This window comes from Tiliqua scincoides, chromosome 5 (genome assembly GCF_035046505.1).
Source record: "Tiliqua scincoides isolate rTilSci1 chromosome 5, rTilSci1.hap2, whole genome shotgun sequence".
NCBI lineage: Eukaryota > Metazoa > Chordata > Lepidosauria > Squamata > Scincidae > Tiliqua > Tiliqua scincoides.
In genome coordinates this window covers 91317951-91339184 of record NC_089825.1, presented here as the reverse complement: position 1 = coordinate 91339184, position 21234 = coordinate 91317951, and the positions used below count along the sequence as shown (strand labels likewise).

Sequence of the window (21234 nt, the reverse complement as noted above, 5' to 3'; positions counted from 1 at the left end):
ATACAGTTGGGCTGCTGTGGTTTATATGAAATGGCAGGCCATGCACGTTAGTGTTCATTTCTTTGCAGATGTCCTGGAGATGAGATGCAACCACCCCACACATGAAAGGAATTGGCAAAATTTCAGTAGGGCACCCCCCCCCCCCAACAAAAGGAAAAGTTTGGGACAAAATAGGAGTGTGATTTACTAGAGCTAAGGATCAGATAAGGGCAGTTGGAAAGTATGCCGTATCCCTTCCCTATAAAATGCATAGCAGATACTCTTGCTGGATGAAAACTACCTTTAAAAAAAAATGCAAGTCGCAGGTCATAGCTCGGTGAGCAGATGGGGCAAACCAGTGCTAAATTTTTCTAACAATCTTTTTTATTCTTTTAAACATTTAGTTCACAAAAGTGTGGTCGTGGTGGGGATAATCACTGGTTTCCTAGGTAATCATCATCTTAACTATCACAGAATATGCTTTTGACAGGGCTCACTGCCAAATGCTGGAGCTAAATTAAAAATTAAATGTAAAAATACGGGAATGGTGGGACTTTTTTTTTTTCTGTGCAAGAGAAGTTTGTTTTGCGACAAAAGACCACTTGGTTTGGTGCACAACATGCAAGCATTTTTGTCTCAAGAGTTCCTATGGATCCTTTATCCCAGTGGCCATCAACCTTTTTCGTGCCACAACCCCAAATAAATAAATACAGAGGGGGCCTTGTTATCCATGGATTCGATATCTGTGGATTTAACCCACTGGGGGTTCTGCACCTGCAGCAGGAGGACTCACAGAGGCCATCCCAGAGGCCACAACCAGAGGTCACGTCAGCGAGGTCTTCTGAGTGGCAGGGAGGGAGCGCTTGGTACCTCCGTGACTCAGAATGCCCATTGGAGCCTTTTAACAGGGACTTCCAGTTTTCGTGAAAAACAAAATTCTCTGTAAAAAGGCTCAGGCGGGCATTCTGAGTCACAGAGAGGCCACACGCTCCCCTCCCTGTGACACAGAAGACCTCCCACTCAAAACCTCCATTCGTGCCCAAGAAGTCCTATTTGGGTCTGGCTGCGGATTTTTTAATCCGGGGTTTGCTGCATCCATGGGGTTTCCAAGAACGAAACCCGTGCCAATGCCAAGCCACAGCCTGTAAATAAAGTATGAGACTGGGGACCCACCGCCGAGCCTGTTCCCCCTCCTGGGACCCAATCTGCCCACCCCCACCCCCACTGCCGCCCACTCCCACCCCCTCTCCACCATCTGAAGAAAGGTCCTGCAGATGCTCTCTTGATCCAAAATCATGCGCACAATGTCTGCTGTGCAAGGGTGGGCCACCTTTGTACGACCAGGTCCCTCCTCCACCACGCATGTCCACCAGCGAGCTTGTGTGCAAATTCGTGTGGGATGGAGAGGCGGGGCAAAGGTCCTCTCCTCCACAACCGTTGTCATCCTGGTGAAGCCATGGAAGCTGGCCATTTTTGTTCCTGTACGTTGATGGGACCCCTCAAATGAGGCTTCACAAGCCCATTGGGGTCATAACCCGCAGGTTGAAGAGCACTGCTTTATCCCATCCCCTTTTCCTTCTCAAAAGGTGCAATCGTAATGGATTTGTCTGAGATGTGAAATGATTGCAAACACAAACTTGACTTCATAATTTATTGTCATAGCAATATTTGAGTTTTAATTGAAACAAAAACAAAGAACTGGAAAGAGCAACAGGAGAGCTGGGATAGCATAACTCAGTTTGCTTGGCTTGGGGCACTGGTTTGCCCTTCCATCCAGCCAGCCTGAAGGATCACTGTTTTCAATGCAATCCACTCTATTCCATTCTGGAATGGTTCTTGATGCTACAGTGGGCATGGATATAGCCACTGCTCACAAACAAAACAGGGTGTTCCCGTATTTGTTTACAACCAGCTGTGATTTTTTTAAACATTTTGTGGGCATGTGCACATAGACACACCAACATTAAGCATGGTGCATGCTTGGTGACTACGGCTGGGGTGAGAGGGCATGGAGGCTTGGCTGGCCAGTCTGAGTAGATATACAAGTCACTGAGAAACGAGGATGAGGAAAACTCTGGGAAGAGGTGGTGTCATTTAGACTTGATCACTCCTTCAGGTCCCACCCACTGCCACCATTCATGTGCCCTGTTAACAGTTGGGTCTGTTTCTCTTCAGAGGTTTCAGAAAACTGAGAGGTCATCATACAGGGACAGCTGCTTGTAGTGGTGATCCTGGTCCCTGTGCCACCGGGGGCCATGACCTCAAATTGCCATCTTCCTCCCCCCCCCTTAACTGGTCAGGCTTGCTACTTCCTATCTGGAAGCCTTCGGAGAGCTGGAGATTCCACACATGGCCTCCCTGACTTTCAGAAGGCCTTCTAAGAGCCAGGGAGGCTGTGCGCAGCCTCTCTGGTCCTCTGAAGACCTCCAACAGGAAGCAGCAGGCGCGACCAGTGAAAGGAGCTGGCATGGCTGGGGCAGTGTTGTCCTCCCAGACGTGCTTCCTGGCTCACTTGACCCTGTGGAAACCTTCTAGGTACACCACTGGCTGCGTGAGGTGCCAAGCACACTCCCAGCACAACGGTGCACCCAAGAAATGAGTGTGAGTTTGAAAGAACAGCAGGTTATCATCACTTGTGCAAACACACTTCTAAGGGAGCAACATACACCAGGGTAACTCCTGGCCTCCACTTTATCCCTGCTATGAAACGCGAGACTGGAGAAGGAGGAAGATGTGGGATGAAAATAAATAACTTCAAATGACTTATGATGAACAATGCAATGTTGTCATTGCTCAGGAAAACCAGGGAGTTTGGTCCCTTAATCCTGACTATTTTGGGGGGAAGTTCCAATGATCAGAGTGCAATTTACTGCTACATAGGTTTGCTTGCAGCATTTTGGTGTGTTCACACCAGCTATGTTTCCCTGAGTACGTGCCAGAAAAGGCTGGCACAGTCCCACCCAGTGCTTGGCGATTTCAAGGGGGTTGTGCCCCAATTCCAGTTTTGAATGCAAGAAAGTGAGTTCCTCATTAAAGGGGGGAGTTGATTCCGTGGGACGTCCTACAAGATGTCGAACACCCATCATGAGATGTAAGATGCTTTGGCTAGGCAGGGCTCCCTACCAACAGATCTACACCTGCCCACCCACCCAGGATGTTCATTCATGAGCAGATCCGTTGATGGCTACTCAGCTCGGAGCTTTTGTCTGGCCAGCAGGAGGAGCGTCCATTTCAAGCAGTAGCTTGGAGCATTCCTACTGCTGGGTGTAATCAATGGCATAGTTGGCCACCCTGGAGCCTGGGGCAAAATTTAAAATGATGCCCCCCATGTCACACCCAGAAGTAGAGTCACTTGCAGGTGTGACACCACACCTGAGTTTTTTTTTTTTTTTAAACTGGAAAATTTAAAAAATCCGCCACCCCCTCCTGCTTGCCCCCTCAGCCCCAGTCACCCTCAAGCCCTCAGGGAAGCAAGCGGCCAGAGACTGTGATCCCCACTGCCCCTTTTGAAAACTGCCATTTTTTTCCAGGACTTTTTGCAAGAGACACTTCTGGGGGGGGGGGTGCAATTGCACAGGCAGGCAGCCAGACTGTTGGCTCCACACAGCCTGTAGCCCAGTGTAATTGCTACCCCTGCACCCTCTCTAGCTACACCACTGGGTGCTTACCCATGCTGGGGTGCTTGCCCACATGCAGATCCACGCACATTAAAGGCCCCAGCCTGCCAACTGAAACAGCAAGCTGGAGCCCTTATTAGCAGCAGCCCTTCAACAGGGCAGTCGGCCGGGAATGCCTCCAATCCTCCATTTCTAATGCCAGAAATTGTGTGAACCTGCTCATGGATACACATCTTAGGCTGATGAGTCTATTCATGAGTAATTCTTTCACTACCGTCAGATAGCTAGAGCCTGCTACCATGCAGCAGCTATCTCAGGACCATCCACATGAAGATAGGAAGCTTGAATCAAAGCTAGTTCAAAGAGCCAGTAGAATACTTTGGCAAGAGGAGAATAAGAGTCCACGGAGCCAACATGTCCGTAGTTGATGACGTTGGTGAGCAAATCTTTGGAAGAGCTGGGAGCTGGTACAGGTGAGAGTGCATGCTTCTTGGGAGTTAATGGGGCAGGTGAAATGGAGTGTCCAGAGGAAGGCTGATCTTGTGTGGGATGTGGGGATGGCACTGGTGCCATACACCAACATGAACCATTTGAACCAAAGCTCAAGCAGTAGGAGGCACCATATTTGTGGTCTGCTTTGGAGTGGGAGGAGGGAGGAATGGTATAGCTCAGTGGTTCCCAAACTGTGGGTTGGGACCCACTGGTGCATTATGACCTGATTTTTGATGGGTCTCCAAAGGTTGACGGAGAGATCAGATAACTGCCTCAAGCTCTGAGGCTATTAAAAAAAAATCAGATACTGTAGCTGCCAATTACTCCGCAAAGAGCTCAGCACCTGCAATTTGCAGACAGGTGTAAATTTAGGGAGATAAGTGTCTGAGGGTCTTTATTCTGGTTATTATCACTTATAAGCAAATAAATATATATTTTTTCTACCTCTCCTTTTTTAAAAGTCTGGTAAACCTAGGTGGGTCATTTAAAAAATGGGTCCTGGTGCCAAAAAGTTTGGGAACCACTGGTCTATCTACTGCTCCCGTTTCATAGATCAAATCCATGTGAACTAATCCAGCCCACGCTTTGTCCAACCTGTTCTTAACAACATCTGGTGATGGGCAATTTCGCTGCCTTCAGCGAACAATCAATTCCATTGCCACTCCCCTCCATGTTGGAATATTATTTTTCCAAGCTCTTTTTAGTGACAGCTGGAATACAGGTAGTAGCCCTTCCTACGACACATACCCAGTGTCCATGAGAAGTGTGGTGCAGCTACAGTTTTGCTGAGGTGGAGAGAAGAGAGAATCCAACTGATGGAGGGGAGAGGGATAAACGCTAGCAAAATTGATGGATATTTGGTAAAGCTGTTTAGACAAGAAGAGAAACTGTGTTGTCCTGAGAGCATGGCATCAGCTGAGCTTTTTGGAGGCAGGTGTTTCTCACCACTAGAACTTCCTGCAGTGGAAAAATCAACTGCACAGTAAAAGAGGAACGGCTCCAAGGTGAAATCTACTGATTTCTACAAGGCTCCCTAGTTCTGCTCTTCAAAGAGCATGTTGCCCCTCTATTAGCTAGTCATTGTGGGGTTGGGTGGCATCAGAGGTCACTGCATAAACAGCCTTGGGCAGCAGTGCCACCACCACCCATGGGAAGGTAGCATACTTCACAAAGGACAGCCCATACCAGAGAGTCACATCCTGTGGTTGTGCCATCTCACTGAGGAGTTGCAGCAGGACGAGAGCCAAGCCGGCACACCACACCCTCTGAGGCCAGCTGGGCCTCTTGCCTTTGAGCTGGGTGTAGGAGGAGGAGTGGAGGGCCAGCCCAAGCCCCAGGACAGTGGCCACATCCCGGCACAAGGATGAAAAGGGTCGTGTCTCCATGCGGATCCACTCAGGATTGGAGCACCACTTGGTGGCAAGGGTGATCGACCTGGAGAAAGCAACAGAGAGAGGCTCAAGTAAGTTAAGCAGAGCTCTGTGTGTGTGTGTGTGTGTGTGTGTGTGTGTGTGAGAGAGAGAGAGAGAGAGAGAGATGGTAACTATAGCAGTGTTGAGTCTTGGCAAAGAGCACCTGTGAGTGGGTAGGAGAATAAGTCTGACGCAAGAGAAGAGGGCCCAAGACAGACAGGCATATAGTCTAAGACAGGGGCAGCAACCTTCTTCCACACAGGGGCCAGACATTGGGTCCATCAACACTAAGAACACATGTGTGTTCCATACACATGTGCAGACCTCCAGATTAGGCCACAGAGCTAAGAGAAAAGAGCTGGATGTGGTGTGGAGAGATGCATGCTCAGACGGAGAAGGATGCTGGAAGGAAGCGTCTGTTTTTGGTCTGCTTACACTGTAAGCCTTACAGAGATCGAATTGCAAACTTGACTTCTTTTTTTTAGGACCACCACAGGCCAGATGGGTATATCTTTTTGGGACTAAGGGTTGGATAATTTTGAGTGGCAGGCTGGATCCAATCCGTGGGCCACAGGTTGCCTACCCCTGGACCAAGGTCAGGATCCTGGAGGACAAGGTTGCTCAGATACAGGTCAGTCAGGAACCTGGACCAATCACTGAGAGAAGATGTGGTATCTTCTAACGCTGCTTCTTATAACACAGTTTCTTTATAGCTTTCATTGTCCCCAGTGTAATTTTTACAGTATATAAAAAAGAAAAAGGTTAAAAACCATTAAACAGTTCCAAGTTTCAGTACAGAAAATAACATAAAAATGGCTTTGCTTTCAGCCAAGATGTAATCTGGCTGGTGCTCTGCCTATAAGAGCAGCGTATTCAGGCTAGCATGGACCCATTTGCTTGCGAATAGAAAATGCTTTGGGAGAAGAAACAGCAATCTTCTGTTTGCTTGCTGAAGAAGATGCCTGAAGAAGATGCCTTCTTCAGCAAGAAGCCTGTAGTCCCCAAGGATGGGTCACAATTTGGCTCATCCTCCTGGAGTAGCTCCTCCCATCAATTTCCAAAGCTGCCATGTATGAGGAGTGATCGTCAATTACATACCAAGCACTGACCCAATGCACTGGTCAGCATACTATGGTGGGCGGCTCTACACTAGGACAGTGTTATAATTTCCTCCTCTAGCTCTGTTTCACACAGTGCTGTTTTCCAGAAAAACATGAGATCCCTGCCAAACAGCCCGTGTATGACCCACATCCTAACTGCTATCCCCTTTAGAGGAACTCACCAGTTGAGATCTACACCAAGAGCTAACAATGCCCAATAGGTTATCATGGCACTCAGGCAAAGGGACAGTGCTGCCCACAGGTAAAAGCTGAGCTTCCTCTCCAGTGGGACCCAGGGTTCCAGCAGCCAGCCAAGAGCAATTCCTAGTGGATAGTGAGAAGTGGCAAAGAGGAGAGAACTGAGCAAGGAGACATATGACATCATCAACTACCTCTGCAGTCCATAATGGTTCTCTAGAGCATAGGGCACCAAACCACGGCAGATCCGTGCCCGAAAAATGCCTTTTCTATGCAACACATCATTCTGTGCCACAGTCGCTTATCTTTCCAGCCAATCACCCCAGAAACTTGCACCAGGAAGCCACTTCCATCTCGAAATCCAGGCACATAGCCTCTTGGCTATGTTGCCCGGCATGGGTTTCTGGAGTGATCAGGTGGAAAGACAAGAGAGTGGCATGGAATGTTAAGTGCCGTGCAGCATTTCCTAGACACAGTGGTCCCACAGTTTGGAGACTGCTCTCTAGAGAAGTGGTTCTCACACATTTAGTACTGGGACTCACTTTTTGGAATGCAAATCTGTCAGGACCCCTGGAAGTGATGTCATGACCAGAAGTGACATCAGCAAGCAGGAAAGTTTTTAACAATCCTAGGCTGCAGTCCTACCCACACTTGCTCAGGAGTAAGTCCCATTGACTATCATTGTTAAAAGAATATACATCATAGCTTGTTAAAAGTACAGGTCTAACATTTCCCCAAATGCAGTCACATCCCATGGTAGCATCAAGTCTAATATATTTTCTAATATATATTAGATATATATTATTGAAATGAATGGAGACCCACCTGAAATTGGCTCACAACCCACCTAGTGGGTCCTGACCCACAGTTTGAGAAGCTCTAGAGGATCTCCCCCCACCAAGCTTCATGCAGGACACTGATATACACGTTAAATTGATATCATCATCATCATCAAGAATGTATATGCAGCATACCACTTTTCAACAAGAACAGTTCACAGAGTGGTTTACATCAGGGATGGGCAAACTTTCACCTTTTAGGGATCCTGGACCTTTAACAATTGTATAGAAGAGGGAATTTCAGCAGGTGCAGATGACAAGCTGCACCTGCTGAAATTCTCTCTCCTACACAATTGTTAAAGGTCCAGGAGCCCAAAAGTTGAAACTCTGCCCACCCCTGGTTTACACCGTAAAATAAATCAATTTGGACCACCTCTGGGAAAATAGTAGCTATGAAACAGCAAGAAGCAAAAAGGAGAAAAGGAACAGTAGGATTCTGAAGACAGGAATAGCAAAGCCACTCTCTGCTGGCAATTGTCAGAAAAAAACCAGATTGTATCTTTAATAATAAAAGGGGTGGAAGTCCAAGTCACAACACATCAGGAGCAAATACATCCAGTAACCAGGATGTGGATAATGCTGCCTGGGTGCAATTCTGGGGCAAGTGGGGCAGGAGGACAGCTTGTCTTTCCTCAGCTCTGACTGATCCCAGGACGATCAAGGTTACAAGCCCCTCCTCTCCCATTAAGCACCCAATCTCCTTCTCTTGGTCTCTCTCATGATGCCTTTCTCAACACCCCTACATTGGCCAGACAGCCACAGGCTCTAATGACCTACTTACCTACCAAGATGCCACCTAATGGTAAGATGCCACTCTAATGACCTACTTACCTACCAAGATGCCACCAATTACTTGGTGAGGGAAATGAGCCAGTATGAAAACACGTGAAATTCCAACAGCCAGTTCAAGGAGGAGATACACTGTAAAGGGCGCTGCCTTCACCATCCAGCTGAAGGGGAGGTCAAAAGGGGAAGGAAGAAAGCAGGTTAGAAAGCAGATGCAAATTGCAGGGATGATGCTGGGGGAAAGAGCCCTCTCTGCCACAAGGCAAGAGCTTGTCGGCCAGATCCAGGAGCCTACTTAGACCTGGAACCTGTTTTCAGTGCATCCCTAGAATGCAAAAAGTCATAATTTATTAGCAGAGTGTCTTTGAGCTTATTTCACTCTGTATTACACATGTTAAATATTATACCCTGCTTTTAAAGATGTGTATTTTCAGGGCAGCTTACAAAAAGCACTAGCACCAAAAACTCTTTCTCTCTCTCTCTTCAGATTCTTAGTATCTTCAAAGGATCCTGGTTGGGAGTAGCTGGAGTACCTTGTGAAAAGCCGATGTCTACAGAATCTTAGAGACATATGTAAATTATAGATATCTCTGTGGTGCAATGGAAAGCAATCATAATGTGTGCTTAAGAAGTGCAGGTGAGTGAATGGACCAAATGGATCAGAGTACATTTTCATATAAAATTGCAAGGCTAGAGTAGATTACCCTAGCATTGGGGGGGGGCCCTTAGGCATGAGGCCAAACTGGGAGCAATTGGTCTAATTGGCTTAAAGCTGGTTCAGATATTGGAAGTAGGGGCCATCTGACAGAATGGTTTGACAGTTGATTCAAAACAAATCCCCCCTTTTTTTAACACAACACATAATGAGTTTGTGGCACCCACTACCACAAGGTGTGGTGACAGCCGCTGGCTTTGGTAAAGAATAGGAAAAACTCAAGGAGAGCAAGCTGATCAAAGGTTATTAATCATGATGACTACAGTGTAACCCTGATATCCACAGATCCAGCATCCCCAAATTTGACTCACCCCGGATGCCATGGATACTGAGGGAAAGCCACTTCTGGTTTGCTTGTCAAGGCCTGCTCATTCTCATTTGTTTGTCTGAGGCCTGCAGAGGCCCATGAAAGCTTCTGCAGACCTCAGAAGGCCCCCTGGAAGCCTCAGAAAGCCGATTTGCTCATCAAACTGGAAGTAGCCACGGATTTGGGTATCTTCGGGAGGTTCTGGAACGGATCCCCCATGGATAAAAAGGGTGGACTGTATATGGAACCTCCACCTTCAGCAGCTCCAAGACATAAAACGTGAGTTGCTGGGGAGCAATGTCAAGGGAGGGCTGTTGCCTTCACTCTGCTGCACGTGAATTTCCTGGAGGCATCCGTAGCCTAATCCCAAGAAGTGCTGGCTGTGGTTCCGCCTCATCACTGAGCAAAAAAAGCACATGTTGAAAGACTGAGCCCTGGCTCAAATTAAGTCTCCAGATGGGCCTGACGCGATTGCTCAATGCACCAAATATGTAACCATTTCCAAGAACGCAGCACTATGGAAATGAGGGGGGAAAACCCACAAAATCCTTATTGTTCCTAAGCAACTGTTCCTGGGCGCAATCCAGGCAGGCCCAAGTGTAATGGATGAGTGCATAAAGTGGAAGCTAGACAACTGCTTTTAAGAGTGCTGCAGGCATTTTGAGACAGGCCTCACTTTCCCATGAAGTGTGCATGTACTCTTACCCTAACAACGCTTGGAAGTGTGGTGCTATGTGCAAGGAACTGGAAGGGAGGCAGTGACTATGTACAAACCTGAGCCCAGGCTGCCCCTTGCCTTGCAATGAATGTTCCAGACCCAGTCTAGCACATGCTCAGAGCAGCTGTGGCCTGATGCAAAGGCAGTGTGGTCAGAGAGGTTGCGGCCGTCTGATGGAGTTGTTTTGTGCACAGCAGCCAAGCGAGATCACTTCCAGTGCCTGCTAAATCCACCCAAAGCAGGAACTATGGTGGCGAGGGATGTAAAATTATTCACATTGCCGGTTTCAAGACAAGTTCAGCAATCTTGCAGCAGAAGGAACATGGTCATATTTCATTGGTAGCACATCTGTTTTGTGCACAGCTTTCACATCCTGGCATCTCAGGTAAGGCTGGAAAAGCCTGTCTGGAATCCCTGTCCAGTTTGTGGCCACAACTTTCGGTTTGACCCGAAGTTGCTTCCGGTCACTTCCGTGGGCCATTTGAGGTCCATGGAGGCCAACAGAGTGAGCTGCCAGACTAGCATGACCCAGAAAAGGCCTCCAGTTTTTCCCAAGAGGGTCTTGTGGCACAAGACAGAGCATTATGTTGTGATCTGCTGCCGCCAAGGTGGGTTGCAGTGCTGAAAAGTATACTTTTAAGAAAGTGCATAAGGATGATGTTGTCACATGCTTTTCAGAGCTTGTGATGACCAATGTGCAGGAAGCCCTCTCTTTTCTTTGAACCTTTAATAGCTGCACAGCAGGCTGAGATTCAACAGATGACACTCTACCAGCCTAGAGATCAGGTGATGGGGAAGAAGCTTCACCTGTTGGGCTGCTTGTGCTTCCCCAGGTCAGGCAGGTTATGAGGGAGGGAGTGGTTTCCTGGGGAGCCCCAGCCTGGCTACAAAGTAGAGGGTGAGTAGCCATCTGCCTACCCAAATGAGACTTGCTGTTCCTCTCTCTTTCAGCTAGAGCGTTCAGACAGGTGGGATGCGCAAGCAGGAGAATCAAAATAAAACATAGCAAAACTTATTCTGAGTAAACAATCCCTCAATTGCTGAAGAGAAAGGAGGAGAACCTAGACTGGGCTCACTCTTCATTCTCCTGCAATCTGGCAGGGAAACATCAGCCTCTGACCCAAACCGTGACTTGAAAGATGGGAAACACAATTCCATTTTCCTGCATAGCAGATGGTCCATTTAGCTCTGTAATGTCTACACAGACTGACAATGGCTCTGCTGGGTTTCAGACTCTCCCAGGGGCTGTACCACTGAGTTATGACTCCATCCCCAATACATGGAAAATACCGTGTTTTTTTAAAAAGTCATTTCTGTCCAACGTCGCATATACGCAACAGGGACCAAATGTGTAAACCTGTGGGCTGGGCAAAAATGGGTTAAAGCATCCTTTATGTTAAAATGCCACCCCTGTCAAATGAATGGAAACACAATTGGGAATATGAACTGAAGGGGGATGAAGAAGTACCTCTTGGAGTGCTGAGACAGCCATGTAGTGAGAGTGGTTACGACCGGCCATAGGGCTGCGCCGTTGATCATACAGTGCCCGGAAGGGCTGCCTACAAAACAAGGGATATCAACTGCAGAAAACTGATCATGAACTATAAAACAAGGAACACCCAGAATTGCCTGTGTCCAAAAAGAACGGTCTCCCAAAAGCTTGAAGAAGCCACATCGATGGAACATTTCACTCGTGTTTCCCAGCCAGCTAGGCCTATGGAGCTTCATTGGGACTGCCCCAGTGAAAAGAGTTTGAGAAGCTTTGAGTGATTTCATACACAGTCAATGGTTCCGAGCCGGAAGACAGGCTTGGGAAAGAAATAAAAGCTGCCTCTATTCTCATGTGCGAGGCCAGCAGACAATAACAACCCCCGAAGAAGGGAATGGCAGGCAGTCTCAACCTGCTTTGAAGGTCCAAATTCCAAACTTTGGAGCCACACAGAGCTGCACCAGCACATCAGCAGAACATAGTACTTCTTATGCTGGGAGTATTACGTTGCAGCCACATGTGCCATCTGCTTCGTCTGCTTCCATTTACCAATCACACACCCTGTTTTTGGTACCGGTCCCTGGAAAACCGCTGTCCCTATTTTTGGCTTTCTGCAGATGCCTCGTTAAACTGAGTACGATTTCCTAGACATGTTATTCTTCGGGATTCAATCCCCACCACAGGGATTCTAGAAGTGAAATCTCTGTTGGGCGGAGGATGCGTTTAGTGCACATGTACACCAGAACTGGGCACGTGCATGAATGCTAAGGCCCCGTGCAGAGCTGTGGACCTGCCATGTCATGGACTGTTGAAGATGTCATTGCCTTTTCAGTGCCTCTGTAACCCAAGGAACAATCACTGTTCAGGTTTTTAAATCAGGCTTGTGCAGAGCCAATGAATACAGCAGGTACAGCAGATTATTCAGGGGTGTGTATTAATAGAACAGAGCTCAGGTACTGAACCTTGTTATGAAAACAAGGGTGTTATACAAGCATCTCCCTATTTTCATTAGTGAAAGGTTGGAGGAGCTGATGTTCTCACAGAATACACTTAGGAAAATCCTTTGGCACTAGCATAACTGATATGAGTCTTCCAGTTTTTAGTGGCGGCCAATTAAGTCATAAAAAGCTAGAAACAGACCTTCCATGTGCAAAGGTAACATACATTTGTTTACTTGGGTATTTGCATCCTAGATGACTGTGTCCTGGTCAAATATGTCCTGGTCATTGGCATCCCTGGACATTCATACCAGATTTTTTGTGTACTGGTTATCTGTGTCTCACTATAACTGGGCAACAAACTATAATTGAGCAACAAACCCCATGTTATATATTCTAAGCCTCTTATTCCAACCCTAACCCTACCTTTGCATTAAAAAAATAAAAAAGTACATTTATAAATACAGGTGGGACCTCAGTATCCACTGATTCGGTATCTACGGATTTGACTCACCACTGATACTGAGGTCCACCTTTAAATGCCTTGTATCAGGGAAAAAAGCACCAAAATCCAATTTCCTACCTTGGCGCTGTTAAATACCGTATTTATCGGCGTATAACACGCACTTTTTCCCCCTGAAAATAGGGGGCAAATGATGTATGCGTGTTATACGGCGATGTCTCTTTAAGGGATCCCGTTCCCAATAGTGCCTAGCGGCGGCACAGCGTCGTGACGTGATGTCAGCGCTGCGCCCGCCGCATATTATCACAGCCGCTGGCAGCTGATGAATATGGTAAGTGGAGACCCTTTCTTTGGGGAGGGGAGGGGGAGGGATTGAGGTGAGGTGGCATAAGTAATGCTTTGGATGGTGAAGAAGATGAGCTGATTTATGAAGATAGTAGCAGTGAAAGCAGCAGTGTTCATTGCGATTTTGAAGATAGCAGTGAAGATGAAGAGTTTCTTGGTTTCCCAGATAGTGATTTCTGAGTAAACTTTTGTAAAAACAAAATATCCAAGTTTCTTTTGTTAAAACAGTTGCTTTTACTGTCCTTTTACATTATTTACCTTATATGTGGTAATAATATTAATAAAAAAAAGTTCTGAGCTACCCTTATTTTTTTCCTGAAATTTCCCTCTTAAAATGAAGATGCGTGTTATACGCCTGTGCATGTTATACGCCGATAAATACGGTAATTATAATTTCATTCCATTAGATTCCATTATTCACCCCATCTAGTGGCTGAATGTAATACAGTGCCTAGCAAGAAACTTGGAAGTGGGTTTTTAAAGCTATTTTTCCACTGATTTGGTATCCACTGATTTTTTTTATTCACTGGGTGTTCCAGAATTGAACCCCCGTGGATAATGAGGCACAACCTGTATATGTATATTGGGACACAAATATACGGGACACAAAATGACAGGCACAAATGTCCAGGAACTACAATGACTGGGACACATTAGGCTGACACATAGTTGTCCAGGTTGCAGTGGCCCTGTCACTGACTACCAGAAAGCGGAGACCAATAACATGGGGTAGCCATCACCACTTTGCCTTATGTGTGAACTTCCAGAGAAGTTCTGGAAGTTCTGAACTTCAGAGAAGTTCTGGACACTTAGTGGTTACTGGTGAAAACTGGTTACTGGTGAAAACAAGCAGAGTGCTAGCCCCCCATACCTTTGGTGATGACACCCTTAGCAACTGTTTTTATAAAGCACATTATCTGGCTAAACTGGGGAGGGGATGTAATTCATTAAGGGTACCTTTAGCTTTCATAATTCAAACATTGGCAAATATGCAGGATGATTATTCTGTCTCAACTCACTTCACCTTTAATTCATCCCATGAACATATTAACACATCCACATGTGTATTGGAGTTGTTGTCTCGGAATCACAGGCTGTGTTAATTGATTGTCTGGTTGTGTCTCCAGAAATGCATCCTAACAGCTAAAAAACTGAAGATACTGGAGCCATCCCACCCATCCTTAAACTGCAAATCCCAAATCAATGGAGGTTTCAGACCCTATCTCAAGTTACCAACCTGGCCCTGTTTCACAAGTTGCAGGGAATTGGCGAAGTAGGACTTCCTCCTTCCTGGAAAATCCAGATTCAAACACCCACCAGAAGGGCCGTTCACCAAATAAGAACCTTGGGAAAGGGGAAAAAAAAAGTGATAGCAACAGAAAACCCACAAGGAGATAGGCAACCTCCAAAGAGCTGCTTTTTGACGTGCTTTACGGCATGTTTGCAACCCTCCTAGGCTGGTGCAAGGGACTTGTGCCAGCCTAAGTCCTACTTAGGATTGCATTGTTAGTTACCCTTCTCCTCCCCTGCGTGAAAGAAACCCTGCTGCATAGTCTGGAGTGAGGATTCTGCCTTGCCATTTCAACCTCTGTAACTGGAAACAGAGCAAACACAGGCCACTTGTTACTCCTCTGTTGGCCTGCATGTGAGACCTGTTAGTCTGTGGCTGACTAGGCTGTTTGGCGCATACCACAGATATTCCACTCTGAAACCCCAAACTCCATTTTGGAGAAGAGGAGCAACTGATGGAGGTATTTCTTTAAACTGCTGAGCAACACCCGCCTGCAATCAACTGGTACAGAATAATCGTTCAAGGCAGTAACAGCAAACAAATTTTTGATTTCTATACCAATTCAAATTACAGTATAGCAGGGTTCCGTGGTGCAAAACTGCATTGCAGCTGTGTCTTCACCCCTGCATCTTGGCCGCTTTCCATACCACAAGGGCTGAACATTCCATCATGCCCCAGGTCAGTACACCAGCCTGGTCTAGACAACAAATTGATCTTGACATGAGACCACTGTGTGGTGCCCTGCCTCAACTATTCAGGATTCAGATTTCCAATCTATCATCTTCTAGTTTCAGGAGAGGGGGGAAGGTTCTGACACAATGTGGGATGGTTGAGTTTCAGTGTCCACAAACAGGCAGTCCTAATGCCCAGCCAATTCCTGGAATATTGCTTTTATGACATTTCCTTTCTCCTTACCATTTACAGACTACGTTGAGCCACTCAGAGATTAAGCCCAGCCAAAGTACTTTTACCCCAACCTTCTGGTCCAAGAGGAAGTAAGTGAAAGGGAAGTAAATGATGAAGATGCGTTTGGGATCCCCCAAGAAGCTGGCCCAAAGCCAGAAGTTCTCCAGGCAAGCCAGATTAACCTGAAGCATCTCCGCAAACCAGACACCACTAGCATAGAAAACATCCATGATGATGGAGCTAAAAAGAAGAGAGGGCAGAACTGTTAATAGTGATAACAATATTAGGTATTACATTTCTATCTCATCCTTCTTCCAAGAAACTGAGGGGGGCAGACAAAAATATCCTTCCCATTTTATCCCCACAACAACCCTGTGTTGTAGGTGAAGCTGAGAATAATGAATGGCCCAAGGTCAGTGAGAGTGACAATTGAGTGGGGATTTGGATCTTGGTCCTCCCCATGTTAGGATATAGGATACTTTATTCTATTATAGCAGGGTTTTTCAAACTGGGGTGTCGCGACGCCCCAGCCTGTGGGCCCTGGCCTCTGCCCCCTTAAGGGGCAGGGGCAGCCTGGAGACAGGGAGGAGGCAGCGGCAGGATCCCCAGGATCTTCTGCTTTAGCGGAGGCGGGGTGCGATCATTCGGCTTTTATATTCACTGCTGCAGGGAGCTCTAACAAAGGTTCGCACTGGGCTCCCTGCACCCTGGGGAGGCTGCAGGAGGCTTGGGTAAGTGCTCCCAAGCCCCTGCAGCCCCCTGAACGGCACGATCCTGGGGATCGTGCCGCTGCCTTCCACCCACCCCCGCAAGAACTTACAGTGGCTCAAACTCTCCTGGAGAGTTTGAAAACCACTGCATTATAGTCTTACTTTCTAAGTTCTATTATAGGATATTGTATTCTTTGGGGTTAAGGTGTTTTTCACTCAACACTTACTACAGAATCTTGGTGAGCTGACACATTTAGGCTGCACTGTTCAGGTGGTTTTAAACCACTTTAAGTGGTCCTCCCTTTTCCCAAGGCCCCTTGGCTCTGTGGTTTAGTAAGGGGGGGGGGAGGTCTTATGCCAATACAAAATTATGGTCGGAAGAGACATTGCTGATACTAAGCAGCTGAAGCCAAGGGGCAGGCAAAGGTAGATTGTGTTCTATTTTCCAATTTCCAGTGGACCATGTACTACCCACTGGGATTCTGGCACAGAATGCTGGATGAGGGAGACCTTGATCAGATCCAGGAAGGCACCTTAAGCAGCAAGAGCACAGACTCAGATTCACTGAACAGAAATTTATCATGCCTCTGACAGTGCAGCCAAGAAAGCTTTTGCTACCAGAAATGTGTGAGCCTTTAAAGTGGCACAAGGCTTTTTTTTTTTTTAATGCTTTAGCTGCTACAGAATAATGCAGCTACCAGCACTTGGAAGCAGTGAACACAAATTATTAAAGCAATCCTGAGTTCACATTTTACCATTAATTGTTGTTTTTATGGTGTTGTAATCTGTATCTGATGCTTTCAGTAATTACTGTGAGCTGCCTTGAACAGCGTGGTTACGGAAGGAAAAGCAAAACAGGGATATTTTAAACAAACTACACTTGACAACAGCAGTCTGAGGTTCACGAAGCAGTCAGTTCACAAAGTAGAAAACTCCTAAACCTCCTGTGGCAGGTATGGTATTGTTGCCCACCCTTCACCTCTCCAAAACCTATTTATTCACTGGAATATGGGGAATATGTAGCTTGCCCCATCCCAAAAGCTTGCGGTAAGACACAGGGATTGCAAATTTTAAACATCCAGTTTCAAATTAATTAAAACAGCTACAAACATAGCAAGTGTGAAAATTCTCAGCCTCCACAATGACCCACCAAATAGCAGGGGATGGAACCCCAAAACTGAGCTCGTTCATTGAACCAATCTGACACGACACAACATTGGAGAGCCACAAATTCCCACCCCGGTTTCGTACACTTGGTCTCACTCCCAGGGTTTGGGGTGCTCAGAGTTGTTGGTTCTGAACCCTAGAGCCCTCAAAGATCCCTGTTCGGTAGTACTGCCACCACCCTGTAAGAGCCAGTGTCTCAGTCCAGGGAAACTGAGACCCTCTAGGCTTAACTATATCCCTTGGAGGCACTGAGCACTTTACTTAAAGTCTCAGTCCTCAAGCTTCTAGTCCACAATGAGGATTTTTGGTAGCTTGCTGAATGGCTAGGCAGGATTCTGAACCTTTGTCCCCAACAGACAATGAACCAACATCGTAAAAAGATTTTTACTTTATTAAATACATAAGGTTACAAAAAGTTACAAAAGGCAGCAAATGCTAGAGGCATAAAAACTTCTAGGAAACATATCAGCATAAAACAACAAAGCTAACTGGCTAACTCTATTATTCTCTAACCCTCACCTGGGTCAGCTTCTTTTGTAGATCCTCAGGCCAGTTACCTACGGCCACATGGTCCTGGCGGGGCAGGATGTACACCCACCACCTCTCTCACCAAGAGACAAGGAACAAAGACCCTGTCCTCTGGAAGTAGGGCTGGAAGTTTTGCCCTCTCAGCTCTTCCCTCCCCCCTGGATATCTACAGCTGCATTCCATCCTTGATGGGCATCTTTCTGGCTGCCTAGGTGCTACATAATCACCTTCCATTGAGTTGTAAATTCCTAGCAGCTAGGAAATGCAAGCCACTTCTGTGTTACTGTTTTAGCTTGGTTCAGGTCTTGCAATGCTACTAGGCCTAAACTGTACATATTCATGTCACCCGGTGAGATAGTTCAGAAGGATTTTGTGGTTGATGGTATCAAAAGCAGCTGAGACGCCCAGGTAAATTTGTAGGATGGCACTCCCTGTCCTTTTCTCAGAACTGGTCATCCACCAAGGATGTACTGAACTGGGGACAGAGTCCAGCCTGAAAATGATTCAGGGTTACCTGGGCCAGGATTGACTGTATGAAGAACATATGAAGTTGGGAAGCCACCACTCACTCAGGCACCTTAAATCTCACATATGCTGCTCCTATATGGGGCTCCAGATGGCCTCCCATGGTGGGGGAGAGCGGATTAGATTCATACCTGCTTAGCTTCAGCAATTAATAACCACACTTAGTATTCAAACAGCATTTCTGAACATTCAAACCACTTCATATACATATCTTGCTGGAATCCTGTCAACAATCCTGTGGGGCAGGTCAATATTACCATTGGCAACCCTACAAAGCAGAAGAGTGCATCAGGCATTGCCTTAAGGCAGTGATTGTCAACTCAACCTTTTCCATCTCACATCATAGTGAGAATTTGTTAAAATTGTCAAGGTACACCATCAGTTTTTTTTTTACAATTGACAAGGTAAACCTCAGTCTTGAACTGCTGGCTGGAGACTCACATCCCCCAATTGCCCTACTAATATATGACCCTCCCCCAAACTCCCATGGCACACTTGCAGGCCATTCTTAGCACACCAATGTACCACAGCACAGTGGTTGAAAATCACTGGGCTAACAGCCTAATCCTATGCTTGTTTCCTCAGAAGTAAGTCCCACTGTAGTCAATGGGGCTTACTCCCAGGTAAGTGTGGATAGGATTGCAGCCTCATAGCCCAATCCTATCCACACTTTCCTGGGAGTAAGCCTCATTGACTTGAATGAGACTTACTTCCGAGTAGACATGCATAGGATTGCGCTGCCAGTCAGTGGTTCTCAAACTTTTAGCACTGGTAGTCACTTTAATATGAGAATCTGTCAGGACCCACCAGAAGTGATGTCATGACCAGAAGTGACATCTTCAAGCAGGAAGAGTTTTAACAATCCTAAGCTGCAATCCTACCCACACTTACCCAAGAGAAAGTCCCAATAACTATCATTGCTAAAGTATATACAGAGTAGTCTGTTAAAAGTACAGATTTGTCACATTTCCCCAAATGCAGTTACACACCATGGTAGTATCAATACATGGTGCAGTAAAAATACAGTAAAAATAAAATATTTAAATGACTGGGGACACACCTGAAATGGGCTCGCGACCCACAGTTTGAGAAACACTGGCCTAAGGCCATGAAGCAAGTTCATGGCAGATAACATTCTAACCAGGAACCAGTAGCTTCTAAACCGATTTGTAGACAGTGTCTATCTTGCATCAGCCACTGAGACTTCACACCAGGGTCTCTAGCAATAATCATGTTGCATTTGTGAGTCCAGAGCCCACCCCTCGAACTACAGATCCCAAGATTCTTGCAGGAGAGAGGGGGATCCAGGACCAAAATCCTCATTAAGGTGCCCCTTCTGCTACAGGCTACCTTCTTCTAGGCTACCTTTCCTAGAATGTGGTCCCCAAGAGACTGCTATTAGGGAGCATTGCTCTGATTGAATATGTGAACCCCCATGAGGTCCATGGGCGCTGAGCCATTTAGGCTAGCGCTGGAAACCTATGCATGTCTACTCAGAAGTAAGCCCCAATGAATTCGATGGCACTTACTTCGAGCTAAGCAAGCATTTGAATTGCAGCTTTAAAAACTGTTTTCAGCACATTTCAAAACTAAAGCAAGAGATCTGAGCTTGCACCTTTCTCCTCCCTTCCTCCCCCTCCCCTATTGACAGCAATCAATACTGTCCTTTGCATGTCCGTTACCTTGAATGCCCGGAACTGGCCAGCACACCACGTTGAACGAATAACTACATTTCCCAGAAGGCTTATAGGCACGGAGAACAGCCAGTACAGGGTGAGTTAAGGGACATTTCCCATGAAATCTCATTATCCTCTCCCCTAGTAAATCATGGTTTTCTGCAATTGTTCAAGGCCATTATTATTATTATTATTATTATTATTATTATTATACATTACACTACTGCATGTATAATGACAACATTTACCACCTATGCAGCAAAATGTATTTATTTTAAAACTGCAAAATCTCTTTCTACTAGAAAGACAGACAAAAGAAAATATTTCTTCACCCAGCATGTAATTAGTCTGTGGAACTCCTTGCCACAGGATGTGATGATGGCATGCGGCCTGGATGCCATTAAAAGGGGACTGGATGGAGATATGGAGGACAAGTCCATCAAAGGTTACAAGCCATGCCTCAGAATGCCAGGTGCAAGGGAGGGCACCAGGGTGCAGGTCTTTTGTGGTCTTGTGTGCTCCCTGAGGTTTCTGGTGGGCCACTGTGAGATACAGGAAGCTGGACTAGGTGGACTTTTGGCCTGATCCAGCGGGGCTCTTCTTATGTTCTTATGACATGCCAGGGATGCTGCTATGAAAGCAAAAGTGAGAGAGAGAGAGAGAGAGAGAGAGAGAGAGAGAGAGAGAGAGAGAGAGAGAGAGAGACTACCCCCCCCCCCAAGTTACAATACAATAAAGCTGTGGTTCCCAAACCTTTTAGTACCGGGGCCACTTTTGAAAATGACACTCTATTGGAACCCACCTAGTTGTACAGGACTAAAGAAAAGCTTCACTTTCCCAGCCATTCAAGTCTCTGTTCTTATCCTTATGGTGGAGGGGGAGGGGGGGGACTGCCTTCTGGAGCATTTGTTGAACTCCACATTCATCATATTGGGACTATTCTGGTGGCCTTTCATTTCCCTTCAGCTGGCCTTCCATAAGAGACAAGTCACGGTTGCCTATGTGCAAATAAAAATAAACCTGTGACTCAGTT

At 46.4% G+C, this 21234-nt stretch overlaps 1 protein-coding gene across 1 annotated transcript; it reads right to left on the bottom strand.

Annotated features, from left to right (window-relative positions):
- Window positions 1-1616: 1616 nt before the first annotated feature.
- G6PC3 (glucose-6-phosphatase catalytic subunit 3) lies at window positions 1617-20247 on the bottom strand. The gene is made up of 7 exons (XM_066629074.1): window positions 20208-20247; window positions 15605-15835; window positions 14636-14742; window positions 11632-11722; window positions 8469-8587; window positions 6783-6924; window positions 1617-5522 (listed from the first exon to the last, which is right to left on the bottom strand). Exons 2-7 carry the CDS (start codon window positions 15823-15825, stop codon window positions 5162-5164), a joined length of 1041 nt encoding a protein of 346 aa, XP_066485171.1. The 5' UTR covers window positions 15826-15835; window positions 20208-20247; the 3' UTR covers window positions 1617-5161.
- Between the last annotated feature and the right edge of the window lie 987 nt (window positions 20248-21234).

Excerpts from the sequence above, each read along its gene's own strand:
- G6PC3 (XM_066629074.1), bottom strand. The coding sequence starts at position 15,825 with ATGGATGTTTTCTATGCTAGTGGTGTCTGGTTTGCGGAGATGCTTCAG. Across the intron at positions 11,723-14,635 it reads AACTTGTGAAACAGGGCCAG|GCAGCCCTTCCGGGCACTGT; the intron begins GTTGGTAACTTG and ends CTTGTTTTGTAG. Across the intron at positions 6,925-8,468 it reads AATTGGTGGCATCTTGGTAG|GAATTGCTCTTGGCTGGCTG; the intron begins GTAAGTAGGTCA and ends ACTATCCACTAG.